The sequence below is a fragment of the Sceloporus occidentalis genome, unplaced genomic scaffold (genome assembly GCF_023333645.1).
Source record: "Sceloporus occidentalis isolate IW3139 unplaced genomic scaffold, rSceOcc1.0.p SCAF_5, whole genome shotgun sequence".
NCBI classification, from domain to species: domain Eukaryota; kingdom Metazoa; phylum Chordata; class Lepidosauria; order Squamata; family Phrynosomatidae; genus Sceloporus; species Sceloporus occidentalis.
In genome coordinates this window covers 10,885,349-10,900,091 of record NW_028316985.1, presented here as the reverse complement: position 1 = coordinate 10,900,091, position 14,743 = coordinate 10,885,349, and the positions used below count along the sequence as shown (strand labels likewise).

General features: G+C 40.6%; 1 protein-coding gene across 1 annotated transcript; it reads right to left on the bottom strand.

The window, feature by feature from the left end:
• Window positions 1-840: 840 nt before the first annotated feature.
• LOC149311655 (uncharacterized) lies at window positions 841-7,961 on the bottom strand. Its single transcript, XM_089526676.1, has 3 exons — window positions 7,881-7,961; window positions 4,484-4,598; window positions 841-1,246 (listed from the first exon to the last, which is right to left on the bottom strand). The coding sequence occupies exons 2-3, from the start codon at window positions 4,593-4,595 to the stop codon at window positions 909-911; spliced, it is 450 nt and encodes a 149-aa protein (XP_089382802.1). The 5' UTR covers window positions 4,596-4,598; window positions 7,881-7,961; the 3' UTR covers window positions 841-908.
• Window positions 7,962-14,743: the final 6,782 nt, after the last annotated feature.

Genomic DNA, 14,743 nt, shown 5'->3' with positions numbered 1-14,743 from the left:
TATGATCAGAGTGAGAAGTCTGGAAATGGAGTAAATTGGGACAAGGTTGTCTGAAGACATTCTGCAACTTCAGACAAAGCAATATGATGACCACCTTCTATTCCATATAAAGAAGTTGATAGGATAGGTACTGTAGCTGAACCTTACTTTGGTACTGACAACAAGCAGGACATTACCCTGCACCATAGCAGGCTAGTTTATGGGTTACAAGGACACACACAGACAACATACCTGTTGTCTTAGACCTAAATACCATTGGTAATTCAACTGGAGTGGACTAACTGAATCAATGAAATATAAATATCTGTATTGATTCACCATTCACTTGTTAATTTGTTGGGTCTACTCTGGTTGAGATTGCCAATAGGATTCAGGACCATAGTAGCTGCTTCATTCTGCCAGTCTAGAAACCCAAATGTTGGGGATTACACTTCCCAGAATCTCCTGCCAGTGTAGCCTTGCTGGGTGGAGGATTCTAGGAGCTGTAGCATAAACACGTAACATTCCCAGGCTCTGTACTCTGCTCAGTGGTAGGGCCGGCCTCAGCTGGAGAAGTTGACATTGCAGATAGGGACAGTATGTATAAGGGCTGACACTTGCTCCCCCCCTCCACCCCCACAAAGATTCCTCTATTTTAACATGTAGGCAAGCAGGTACAACAAAATCTTTTCCATCCTGTAGACAGCACTACCTACTGAATCTCCCCAGTGCAAAATAGTGAAGGGTTGTATTTTAATTTGTTTTTACAGAAGCTACCATAAATTTTCATTAAAAAAAAAAGATATTTGGGATTTGAAAGAACTTGAGATTTTATCAAAACTGAATGAGGAAGAAAATGGAACAGGATCTCCACTCACAATTAAGATACAAATGCAACACATATGCTTTTAAAACGCGTTCCCCCAAATTTAACAATCATCTCCCCAGGTTTCCCCGCACTGACTGATCATCTGGTCCAGTCTGGGTTTCACAAGAGCCTGCAATATTTTGCTGCTGGTCTGGGAACCCAGTTTTCTTTCCTCTGCCAAAATGCTTCCTTGGCGTTTCCCAAAACGCAGTCCAAAAGGGTTGAAATTGAATTTGCTTCTGGTAAATCGGAGTCGACATGCAATCTGGCTTTCTGTCTCACTCTCTTGAATGAAGTAACAAAGGCTGGGGGGATCTGCTGGGTTCAGAACCTCAGATTCGCGAGTATTGGAATAAGAATTCCTCTTGGCTTGCAAGTCGTTGGCCACCTCTGTAGCATCTACAAGCAAGCTCACAATCACAGAACAATTACAATCATAGATGTGGAAGTGTGAATGCAAGTAAAGGCACATGTATGAATATGTGGTGGGAATGGTGGAGGATGCAGATATTTTGGTGGGGAAAAATTAACAAAATAAATGAAAAAATAGGGAAAACTTTGTAATTAAATAAAGAAAAAATGTATGACTTTAAATGCAAGGAATCTGGAACTGGATAGAGATGAGCAGTATTTGCTGAAACAAATGTTGGGAGCAGCTCATGCAGTTATGGCCTATGGATGGAAAGATGAAGAAAAAATGGAAGATAGATAGATGGCAATATTGTATTTCAGAATATATAATGCTTGATTTTATATTAGAAAGAAGAATGGGGTATATGGATCAATTGAAAGGAGATGATTGGCTAAGGAAATAAAATAAACTAACAGAAATAGATAAAGAATAGAAGTACAAAATTATAGAAGATAAATTAATATAAGTTAAATTTGATAGTTGGAAAAGCAGTTTATAAATAAACATTTATTATATTATTATTATAAATTAATATAATTCTCCACACCAAAGGAAAGGGACACAGGTTTGAATACTGCATGTATTACACAGTATGTATGAACAAATGTGAAATACTGTACCACACAGAAAGCTTCAAGACTGCCTTGTTGCTGAAATGCCACTTAGAAATCTTGGCTTTAGAAAAGACATTCTGTTTCTTAATGGGAAAACACTTTAAAAACCCATTTAAGATTAGAGATGGGCATCCATTTATTCCCCACCTACATTCCAATTTGGAAACTGGTCTTAGAGACTGTGAGTAGCCAGTATGGTGTAATAGTGTGAGTATGAGAAAAGGAGTCTGGAGGACCAGGATTGAAATCCTTGATCACCCATGAAAACCAAGGTGACCTTGGGCAAGTTACACTGTCTCAGCCTAAGAGGATGGCAATGGCAAGCCCCTCTGAACCAATCTTGATGAGAAAAACCCATAGTAGGATTTCCTTATGGGTACCTAAGACAAAAATGAGTTGAAGGCACACAACACCCTCCCACACACACACTTAGGGGCTGCATTCCAGCTGGGGATGTGGGTTAGGGTACAAGGCAGGGACAAAGAAAAATGGTTGGTGGGTAATCAGGGATCATCCTATACTAGCAAGAGCCAGAGTGGTATAGTGGTTCAAGTGCTGAGTGTTGGACAAGGACACCGGTACACCAGGATTCAGACCCCGTTCGGCCATGGACACCTACTAGGTGGTCTTGGACATGTCACTCTCTCTCAAAGGAAGGCAAAGGCAACCCCCCTAATAAACCCTGCAAAGATTACTCCGTGATATGATTGCCTTAGATTGCCATAAACTGGAAATGACTTGACAGCACAGAACAAAAAATCTAGGATGGACAATTATAGTGGGTCCTGGAGGCAATTTTTTTGCCCCTGATATCATGTGCAAGCCTCAGGCTGTCCCAAATGCCAAAACATTAAAACAAAACAAAACAAGAATGGAAGTGGACAGAACTCTTTTTGGAAAAATAGGTATTTCTGATGTTAAACAATGCAAGGGGGAGCCTGCAACTTGTGGAAAAGTTGAATTGCATCCAGAAGAAGCAATTCATCCTTCTATTTTAATTTGGTTTGAAAAAGTGCAGCCCAGGGAGATGAACAGGCTGAAAAACTAGTTTTTTTCAGCCCAGGGACAAGATTACATGCATCCCCAGGCACACAATTTGCTCATCCTTAGGCTAGACATAATTCTTAACCAATTTGGACATTTTCCCATCAAGCGTGCAGAGCACAACACAGTTTTTCGCCTGTTTACTCATTTGTGAGACCTAGTAGAACAGACATGCAAAGCTGCCCAAGCTGCAAACCAGACCGCAGTTTCATGCAACTATGGGGTGCAAAGCAAAATTGATATACAATAACTCCACCGGGTTTAAATGGCCTCTTCTATCCCTAATTATTGATCAGAGCAAAAAGAAATCTGAGGCTGGACAGGCAATTTGATTGGATCGTATCCAGCTCCATGGTGAGATTTTCCACTCCTGATTTAAATTCTACAGTTCTCAGGACCATATAATACATTACACTAATTGATTAGCATGTAGCTTACCATCTGGGTTGGTTAGTTAGTTAGTTAGTTAGTTAGTTAGTTAGTTGAGTTTAGGGGTGGGGAAAGTGCCATCCAGAGACCACATATGCCCCACCACAAGCCCCTCCAGAGCACTCATACTTAATTTTGGGAGGGAGGGACAATATTTAGGTAGTTTTCTTCACCCAGAATGATCCCAGTGCACCATAAAGACCCACAAATGTGACATTTTAATATGTCTAGCCTTCTAGAGTACCCACAATCCCTAAAAATGTTGAAAAAAACATGGCTGAAACCAACAAAATGGCAACTGGAATTGGCATCATGTCATTTCTGGTGTGCCTGGTGCATGAGTGCAGTCCATGAGGGAGTTACTGTATGGGGGTAAATATTGGCTCCTGTGCCACCCCCCCTTGCAGTTGCCCACCCAAGATTTAGCTTAACTGCAGTTGTGCAATAGTGGCCAATTCTTAATTTACATGCAGTAAAATAAAGATTTAACCCCCACCCCACCCCAGTTTTGTTCTCGCCATAAATTACAATTACAGTTTCCAGGATGCGATTTTTGTGTAGAACAAGGAAGAGATACCAAACACTGGGTGTGATTTCCATTCTGTACTAAACCAGTTACTCTCTGTGTGTATGTGTGTTCACGTTGCCTGTTGACTTATGGCGACCCCATTAATTTCATAGGGTTTTCTCAGGCAAGGAATGCTCAGAGGTGGTTTTGCCTGTTCTTTTCTATAAATATTGTACCTACTACTCTCATATTACAGTGGTTGGGGGTGTGAGGAGTGAGTGTGTGTGGGAAGCTATGCCCCAAACACCTCCTAGCAGATGAAGACAGATCATTGGCTTCCCATGAGCTAAAATATTTAGTAGTCTGTAGAAGATGCCTGTTGTCCTGTGGCTCCACTTTATTTATTTATTATTTATTTATTTATTTTATATTCTCGCTGTATGGGAATCAAGAAAGCATACAGTCTCTGTGTGTGTTATGTGCCTTCAAGTCATTTCCATCTTATTGCAACCTGACATTTTAAAAAAAAGTACAACTCAGATCTTAGTACAACTCACTCCATCAGCAACTCAAGAAGGGCAAGAAAGGCAGATAGACAGAAAGACAGATAAACAGAATGCAAGCCATACCTGAAAAATCGACCTGCAGAATGGATCTGAAGTCCCCATGGACAGGTTTTCCAAATGTCCCATTATGAGAAATGATCACCACAAAGAAAGATAAGAGCAAAAACCTAACCATGTCCTAAATCACACAACAGGGGGGCATGGAGAGACAAGACAGAAGGACAGTTAGTGATAAGCACCTCCATCATAATACATTTGCATTCTGATCTTCTGCCAAAGTGCTCAGAAATGTATACATGCAGAACACCTCTCCTCACACTGTTTTATTCTCTCAATGACCAGGAAAGTCCAGCCTTGCAGAAAGTGACTGACTGACTGAAGGTCATTTAATCACCTTCATGGCCAGGCAAAGTTTTTAATCTGGGTTTCTCCAAGTCTTTTACTATTTTTCATACATTGCCAAAACCTTCTCAATACTTGTTCAATACCTTCTAGAGGATTACTTTGAACTATGTTAACTAACATTTTGAAAGGCAGATAACAAATTGTAAAACACACACACACATGATACCTCATTTATCCATTTAGCTTCCTTCTTCTATTTGTCCTTAGTATTCATATTTTATAGGGACAAACTGGCACTGAACCCCAGGGCAAATTACACAACCATATAACCAAAACTTAAGCATATTGCAGTTAACATTTTAAGCCACTTTGAATGCCTGAAAAAATAAACCACACGGAAAAGGCTTCTCTTCCCTCCCACCCCACCCCCAGATCTGTGTATGTTAATGCCTGAAAATTGTTTATATCATCTTTAGAGAAACAAGCTCAGTCTTTGCTTTTGGCTGCAAAAGCAGTTTTTAAAACACTTTGTATGAGAGAGAAATCTTATGATCTATAGTAGCGATCATGAATTAATCAAGGCTGGAGATTGAGGCTGAAGAAGGCGAAACGATTTAACAAAAGTTGGAAATGATCATATGAACTTGCTTAATATAATATTGAGTCAAGCCATCAGTGCCATTAGCCCAATATGATCTCCTCGGGAAGACATGATTTCTATTAGGTGTTAGGCATCCTCACATACATTGCAATTCAATTTTATTTATTTATAAAGCACATTTTCTCAATGAGCTTAAGGTGGTGTGCAAGATTCTAGAAGCATAGAATCCCAGAGCTGGAAGAGAGACCACAAGGGCTATCCAATCCAAAGCCCTGCCATGCAAGAAGGCACAATCATAGCACTCTTGACATCATCTGTCCAAAGAAAGAGACTCAACCACACTCCAAGGCAGCCTATTCCATGGTCAAACAGCTCTTACTGTTAGGAAGTTCTTTGGGTTTGTAGCCAAGGGTCCGTTTAGGGGAATTTTATTATTATTGTTATTAGCTCAAATATTACAAGAAGAGGGCCTGCTACGACGGCCCTTGCAGAATCGTCTCCCGATATGTATACGGAGTAGACCAGGGGATTCCAGTAAATGGAGCTGAGACAGACTTCTACAATTTATAACCAATTTATTTATAATGGGGGAAAACACATATGATTCACTAGCATACACACACACATACAAGGCTCAGGAAAAGCATAGGTTAGCATGGAATAGGATTTTAGGCATCACTGGGGTGATACATACCAGAATGTAGACTCCCTCCAGGAATCCAAATGGAATATGATGAGGATGGCATGAGGCTCAGCCATGGAATGACTGGCCAGGAGCCAGGAGCCAGGAGCCAGGTCAGGGTTCAAGGGGACAGAGCTTCCCCCTGAAATCCAGACTGGCCCAGGGAACAGGCAAATCTGGGAGTATTTATAGGCAAAATCTTGCTTCTGGCAAAGGTGCTTGATGGTGAGAACAAAGGTGTTTAATTACTTTCTTTTCACTTGGCTGTCCCTGTCTGATTGTCTTAGTGGTCTTAAGCTGCTCGGACAATAGACCCTGGGAGGGGGCAAGAGCCTCAAGAAAGGCAAACATTTGCTCTTCCTGGTCATATGATAATCCTCTTATGCAACTCTCTAGATATGATGATGTGGGTGCCCCTCAGGGGTGTGTGTACATGTCTTCATGCCTTGCTGGCAATGGTGGGCAGGCTATTAGAGTTCATCTAGGGGTCATTAAGGGTTATCATTTATACCAAAATTTATATGGAGCAGCATGGGTAACAGGTTTAGGTGGAATCTCTTTTCCTGTAGTTTGAATCCATTGCTCCATGTCTAGTCTCTTGAGCAGCAGCAGCAAACAAGCTTGTTCCATCTTCAAGACAACACCTTTTCAAATATTTAAACAGGGCTACCATATTGCTTCTTAACCTTCTCTTCTCCAGGTGAAACACACCCAGCTCTCTAATCCACACCTCATAGACCATGGTTTCCAGACCCTTCACCATTTTGGTTACCCTCTTCTGGATGTGCTCCAGCTTGACAACATCCTTCTTCTTCCTTCCTTTAATTTCACAAATAACCCCATGAGATAGATCACACAGCCTGACCCTATGGTCATGCTGAGAGAAAATGAGCAGTCCACATCACCCACTTAGTTTTCATGGCTCATCTTGGACTAGAATCTTGATTTCTGACCCCCAAGTCAAATATAAAGAAAGGCAGGAGTGACGCTTATCTCATATAACTGTACTTTCTGGGGGTTGAAAATCTACTTTTTCTCCAGGGATTTCAGGGATACCTTTTGCAAATAAAATATATATTTAAGCACTAAGCTCTGGTTTGTCAACCCCTGAAAGTACAGTCATATGAGAGAAGCATCGCTCCTGCCTTTCTTTATATTTGACACTCATCAAATAAACTTTGCCAATCTGCAACACACACACACACACACACACACACACACACACACATCCTGAAATATCTGTGGCCAAAATATAACATGGGATGCATGTACAGAGTGCAAGCAACAATGCACTTCTTGTTCCTGTTTTCTCAAGAGGAGAGCTCCTTATGGTTTTGTGTCGAGTTCCAGTCTCAGAGGGAAGAAGGCAAGTTGGCCATTCAAAGCAGTTTAAAATGAATAGGCAGCAAAATGCAATCACAACACAGCCAGAAAAAGGACATACCAAGAAACTTAGAAGCAAATATATTGTGGAAGAAAGAACAGCAGTACTGAACAAGAAAATTCAGCTGGGGAAAGAAAAAAATGGTGATAGAAGAGGGGAAATAACACTAAAGTTAGTAAATAAAAGGTGTTTTCACAAACACTCCATGGTCCAAGCAAGAGATGAACTTCACCCTCAGCTCCGTCAGTAGGCTGATGCTGTGTGTTTCTAATTTGTAATCTGCACATCACCTACAACTCCAGGATTTCTACTTTGCCTCTAGAGTTATTTCATAAAGTTCCTGGGTAAACTCAAGTGATAAAGTTCAAGTGTTAATTCAGCCTTGAGAACCTTTCAACTGATCCTTTTATATAACAGATTCCCAGCACCTCAGATGCAAAGAACTTACCTTTGTAAATTATCCAGCTATTTTGGTTGAGTTATCCTTCTCTCTGTCTCTCTTTCCCCTTCTGTTTCAGGCAACACAAAGCATCAGCAGCTCCCCTCTGTGAAGAAGACCCTGTTCTGCTCATCCTCTTTTTGTAGGCTTCATAAAATTGCAAGGTTCACACACTAACCATGATTTAATAACAAGTATAAAGCAGCATTCTCTTTCACTCCCGCAAAACAATTCGGCACCAATCAGAATTATAGAATTCCCAACAGTGCCGCCTGCAGAACAATGTTCACAATGCAGTAGTAGAGAATATGTTGTATTCACACATTAGGTTGTAAACCAGACTGAAAGTGTGATTTGAGCTTGCCTGGACCTTCTCTCTGGGCTAGTGGAGTTGAAACAAGGAGAATTTCTGCTTAGCAGAAATAACATAACAACTTTGTGTGCCACTCTTCTCAGACTTCTCTCTGAGTTCAGTTACAATTCTCACACTAGCTAGGAAGAGACGTACCAGCTCTAGTCTGGGAGAAAGTGTTTCTCTGTTGTGCTGGAAAATACTCATAGGGAATCTTGAGATGCTACACATCCCCACCAACAGTCCCAATGTGGCAGGAGCAATCCCAATTAATCCTCTGTCATCCCATTTTTCATTTACTTTTAAATGTCTGAGTTTCTTCCTCCTTCTTCCATTTTCCCCCTTTGTCCTCAGCTTACTTTAGTTGCTGCAAACTGAGTTCAAGGTACAAATTTAATTTGTTATTGTTTTGTGCCTTAAAGTCATTTACAACTTATGGCAACCCTAAGGTAAGGTTTGTTCAGAAGAGATTTGCCATTGCCTTCCCCTGAGATTGAAAGCATGTGACTTGCTCAAGGTCACCCATTGGTTTTCATGGCCAAGCGAGGAATCGAACCCTGGTCTCCAGAGTCCGACACTCAAACCACTATGCCACACTGGCTCTCAAATGGGTCACAAATGTAGTTTACAGTCATTTAAATTAGTGGGGGGGGGGGAGAGGAATCTTGCCTTTCCCTGTAGATTCAGGGAAAATCAAACTGCTGCATTCTCTCCCATCTTGTATGATCTTCCTCATGAATATCCTTTGCCATCTTGACCACATTCTGATGTTGGTTGGCCCCTTGTACTGTAGATATCATCTGTGAAACACTGGAGGGCATGGATGCTCTATGTGTCTAGTAAATGCATCCACACAAAGGCCTAAATTGTTAGTTCCAGCTAGAGTAAACCTATTGAATCAATGGTGTTTGTATTGTGTTGTGTGCCATCAAGTCAGTGCTGATTTATGGCAACAGTAAGGAGACCCTATAATAATATTTTCCTGGCAAGTTTTGTTTAGAGGAAGTGTTGATTCATTCAGTCAATGGGAAGTTGGCTAATTTTGCTTATTTATGTGTGTGTGTGTCTCTGTGTATATAAATACAAATTAAAATTAAAAATTAAAAACTGAAAGGCACACTGATTAGGGCATAGAGCAAGGAGACGGGGTTAAAGGGACTGTGGGAGAGAGTATGATGGCAGAAACAGTGCAAGTCAAGCTGTTGCAAGAGGTGCAATATTGTCTGCTCCGAAACCAGTATGTTTTCATTTTTATATAACTAATGCAATTGCGGCGAAAATGGGTCTTGTATGGCAATGTCCTAAGTGTTAACAACACCTATGGACATCTTTTGCAGGGAACAAAGTTGTTAAGGACCAGTTACATTGACTTTCTCAGCCTTTGATGCTGGACAAAGAGCTTGTGAATACACATAGATACACTTAGCTTCCAGTGTGAACAGCAACAATTGTTGACAGAGAACCATTCATTCCTAGGGACAGAATGGAAAATGATCAAGCTCACATTTCTGTACAGAACAATCATTTCACACTTCCCAAGACTGGCAATGCAACAGAGTACATTTTGCCTCAGAAATCCATATAAGGCTTGCAGTGTATTTTGGAGATGAAAAAATAATGCATACATAGCATGTGTACATTTCAGATATGTGTATGATTAAAATGCATACCCTGGAAAAATGTGCACAGACCCTTTACTCAGTAGGAAAAATGGCTGGAGAAACGCATATACAGTATTAGAAAAATGCATTAACAATGTGCTCATTTAGGGGGGAAATGCTAATCAAAAATATAAATGAAGTTTCCTGCAGGAAGGAAGAGGTAGTCAGCTTTTTCTGTCAGAGAGCTCTAGTGCCTCACCAGACTACAAATCTCTGGATTCTGTAAAACAGATGGAATATTTAGGAATTGACTCACAGGATTAGTAAATAGCAAACTAAGTAATGAAATAAGTAAATCAAATATGTATATAATCAATATAAAATAAATCAATATAACATGTAAGTATAAAAAATTTTGAAAAATTTGTGGTAGATCTAGCAACTATCAATAGTTCTTGTATAATAAATACATAGTCCATCCAATCTTATAGTACGAATCTTTAACTAGAGCAATGGTTCTTAACCTTCCTAATGCCGTGACCCTTTAATACAGTTCCTCATGTTGTGGTGACCCCCAACCATAAAATTATTTGTGTTTTCTGATGGAAATATGTGTTATCCAATGGTCTTAGGCGACCCCAGTGAAAGGGTTGTTCGGCCCCCAAAGGGATCACGGCCCACAGGTTGAGAACCACTGAACTAGAGGAAGACTAATGACCATACATCTAAATAAGTCTTCAATGAAACTAAAGCCAGATACCTTTCAGCATTACTGTCTTCTTCAGTGGTCAATATTAAAGTTCTTCTAAACTTCTAGTTCTTACCACCAGACAAACATAGCAGTGTAGTGTTCCTCACAGAACAAGAATAAAAATGCCTCTTAGCCTCCACCACCCATAGTCATTGATCTAATGGTCATCACTCTTGCTCCAGTTAAAGATTTGTATAACCTAAAATTATCACACCTAAAGCTGATCCTTCCAGATGATCTGGGAATGATTGCAGAAGGGGTCATACAAATACTGATTTTTGTTTTTGTGTTTGCACGATGATGTGAATAATCTCAATCATACATTCCGGGTTTGTTGTTTACACTATGGAACTGCATTGATGCGCATTTCTGCAAGTTGCTCACATGTGCCAGCATTTAAATAGAGATAGAATCAGAAATGCAGATGCATTTGAAACATGTTCAAGGCATGCAGAGGTTTATCCCAGTTTATTCTGAGTCTGCATTCACACTGACAACGATGTGAATCTTTTAAGAAACTTGGGGGGGGGGGGGAGGAGAGAATAAGATCGATTACCCCAGATTATTTTCACCATCTGAATAACCCCTCTATCTTAGGTCTGAAGGTAAACTGGTGTATAGTGGCCTCTGCTGGTAAATGTAAGTAATGAAAACTGTTGAAGTATCCTCCTATGCCTTTTCTCACCATTGGATTGTTAAAAAGTCTGTTACTTCATAGAAATGGAAGAGACTCCAAGGGCCATCCAATCCAACCCCTTTCTGCCATACAGGAAGACACAATCAAAGCTCTCTTGACAGATGGACATCCAGCTTCGGTTTAAAAATTTCCAAAGCAGGAGATTTCATCACATTCTGAGCCAGTGTATTCCACTGTTGAACCGCTCTTACTATCAGAAAGTTCTTCCTAATGTTTAGGTGGAATCTCTTTTCCTGTAGCATACATCCATTGCTCCATGTCCTAGTCTCTGGAGCAGCAGAAAACAAGCTTGCTCCTTCTTCCATATGACTGTTGTGCTACTTCAAGTAGTTTCTGATTTATGATGACCCTAAGGCAAACATATCATGGGGTTTTCGTCCCAAAATTTGATCAGAGGAGGTTTGCCATTGCCTTCCCCTGAGGCTGAGAACATGTAACTTGCCCAAGGTTATCCAGTGGGTTTCATGTTTGAGCAGGAATTGAGCTCTGGACTCCAGAATTCAAAGATATAGCCATGTTAGTCTGTAGAAACATTATGTAAGAGAGATCTTGTAGCATCTTTGAGACTAACTGAAAGAAAGAAGTTGGCACATGAGCTTTCATAGACTAAAGTCTACTTCCTCAGATGCATTTAGTCTCCAGAATCATAGGACTTTATCACACGGGAGGCAAGCGTCCTCCTCCCGTCATTAAACCACCATTAAATCCCAACAATATCACACAATAATGGGAAGATTTTCACACAGATTGCCATTATCGTGCGATTATCCCCTGAATAAAGTGGCAAAATTATGGGGGGGGGGGGAAGCGGGTGATTTTGCCATTTTATTCATGGGATAATAATGCAATAATTGTGACACTGTGTGAAAAACATCCCGTTATTGCGAGATTTTGATGGGAACATAGTATTATCCTGTCTCTTTTGCCCATGTGATAAAGTCCATAGAACTACACTGAAACCATTATGCCACACTGGCTCTTCCATATGACTTCCTTTCAAATATTTGAACATGCCTATCATGTCACCTCTTACCCTTCTCTTCTCCAGGCTAAACAAACCCAGCTTCCTAAGTCGCTCTTCATAGGACATGGTTTCTAATCCTTTCACCATTTTGGTCACCCTCCTCTGGACATGTTATAATATATATATAATATAAATGTTTATTTATAAACCGCTTTTCCAACGATCAAAGCGGTGTACATGTCGTTAATCCAACAGTAAAAACAGTAAAAAAGAGTCTACATCATAAAATACATATTAAAATAGAATTAAATTCAAACGACAGTAAAAGCATCGGATAAAAAACTGTTAAAAACATAGCAATCTATTAAAACCAAACTGCAGAAACAATAGGGGAGGTAGAATCTTAGATGGAATTGGGAGGGTAGGCTTGTTGAAAGAGATAAGTCTTTAAAGCCTTCTTGAAGGCTTCCACCGTTCCACTGTGGCGGATATCTTTAGGGAGGGCATTCCATAAGGAGGGCGCTACAGCTGAAAATGCCCTTTGCTGTGTTGTTACTAATCTCACCTTAGGGTGGTCGAGTAAACATTTTCCTGTAGTTCTGAGCGTACGGGGAGGATTATGTAGGGAGAGGCGTTCCCTCAAGTTCACTTTTAGTTCTCACAAACAGAGTTGCCTGAAGACATTTGGCTGTCTGAAGTAAGGCACCCCACCGCCCAGTCCACATACAGAAGGCAAGTGAAGTGGACTGGCCTGCTTAAGCCCTGAACCTGGAGAAGAAGGGCTGCTTAGGCCATGTGGAAAGGTTTTGCCCTCTAACAAAGAGGAATAGTTAGGAGGCTTAGGAGGAACTGTTTGGAGAACATGCTACCACATTCCCATATATACTAATGGTAGGGTTGGCTCTACTCACAAGCAAATCATGAGATCCATCAGTACTAGGGTTTTTAGAATTTTTAGCTCTGAAAATGCAGAAATTGGAGGATGGGGATTTTGGGTCTGAAAAAGTAGACATGTCATGGAATAGGAGGATGTACCCAGTTTGGGTACTTTTGTCCAATGAAGTTGGGATTCACCCAACAGAATTCTCTCTTGTATGGAAAGTCTCGTTTAGAACAAGGGTTCTTCAGAACAAAGATCCTAAAGGAGAAATCCAGCATGGTATAGTGGTCTGACTGTTCAATGAAGACTCTGGGAGACTAGTGTTTGAATCCTTGCTCCTTCATGGAAACCTATGGGGTGACCAGAGCAAGTAAAACTCTCTCAGGCTAAGGGCAAGGCAATGGCAAGCCACCTCTGAAGAAGTTTTGGCAGGAAAGCCCTCTGAGAAGTTCAGCATAGAATCTTAGAGTTGGAAGAAACCTCAAAGACCATCCAGCCCAACCCCTGACATTAAGGAACACACAACCAAAGTACCCTTGATAGATGGCCATCCAGCCTCTGTTTCAAAACCTCCGAAGAAGGAGACTCCGCCAGCCAGAGTACTCTTGAAGCCACTGTGAAACAACAAGAACATGTGTGTGACACTTCTTTCAGCCTGAGGGCCAAATACCATTACAGAGTTATCAGGGACGTGCATTCCAGTGATGGAAAACAGGACAGGGCTACTCTATCACTGATAGCTCTGCAAAAAAAGGAACTTCAGCAGGTGTTGCTTGTCATGCAAATGCCACCTGCTGAAATTCCCTCTTCATGGCAACCCAGAGGACAATGCTGGGTACAAAAATACCAGAATAGTTTATCTTAAAAAGGTTTGCCAAACTGGATCTGGGATGAGGATGCTCTAACTTTAATGCAAAGATATAGCCATGTTAGTCTGAAAAACCAATATGCAAAGGGACCCTCTAGCACCTTGGAGACTAACTGAAAGAAAGACATTGGTAGCATGAGTTTTTGTAGACTTGAGCCAGACCTATATAGATTTAACTTTAAAGCGTAGCAGGTCTTTGAGCAGGATGAAAGTACCTATCCCTTACCCATCTCTCTGTTTTGGAGAAGATGGCTGCAGGAAAAAGTTCAGGGTTGGAAGCTGAGAAAGGATAGGTACCTTTGTTGGCCTTTGTTCACAAGACCTGAGCTGAGCAGTAAATAACAGGGTCTCTTGAGGGTTTCTTAGTGGCTTGGGTTCCCAGCCTGAACTTTATTTATTTATTGAATGTATATTCCACCTTTCTCCTGGGATGGGATCCAAGGCAGTTTATAGAAATTTAAAACAAGATTAAATTAAAAACTTGTTTTACAAAAAAATTTAAAAATTAAATTATATCATTAAAAACCATGGTTAAAGCATATTTAAAACATGTTATAATAAAATATTTTTTAAATGAAATAAAATACAGCACATCACTTCACACACACTACAACTATATATTTTAAAATGCAAAGGCCTACCTGAGTAAAAAAAGGCCATCACTTGCTGATGATCCAGAATGACCCTAGAAGGGTGTTCCACAGCTTGGCAGCAAACATAGAGGAGGCTCTCTCCTGTGCTTTCACCAAATCTGCCTTG

Excerpts from the sequence above, each read along its gene's own strand:
- LOC149311655 (XM_089526676.1), bottom strand. The coding sequence starts at position 4,595 with ATGGTTAGGTTTTTGCTCTTATCTTTCTTTGTGGTGATCATTTCTCAT. Across the intron at positions 1,247-4,483 it reads TCTGCAGGTCGATTTTTCAG|ATGCTACAGAGGTGGCCAAC; the intron begins GTATGGCTTGCA and ends GCTTGCTTGTAG.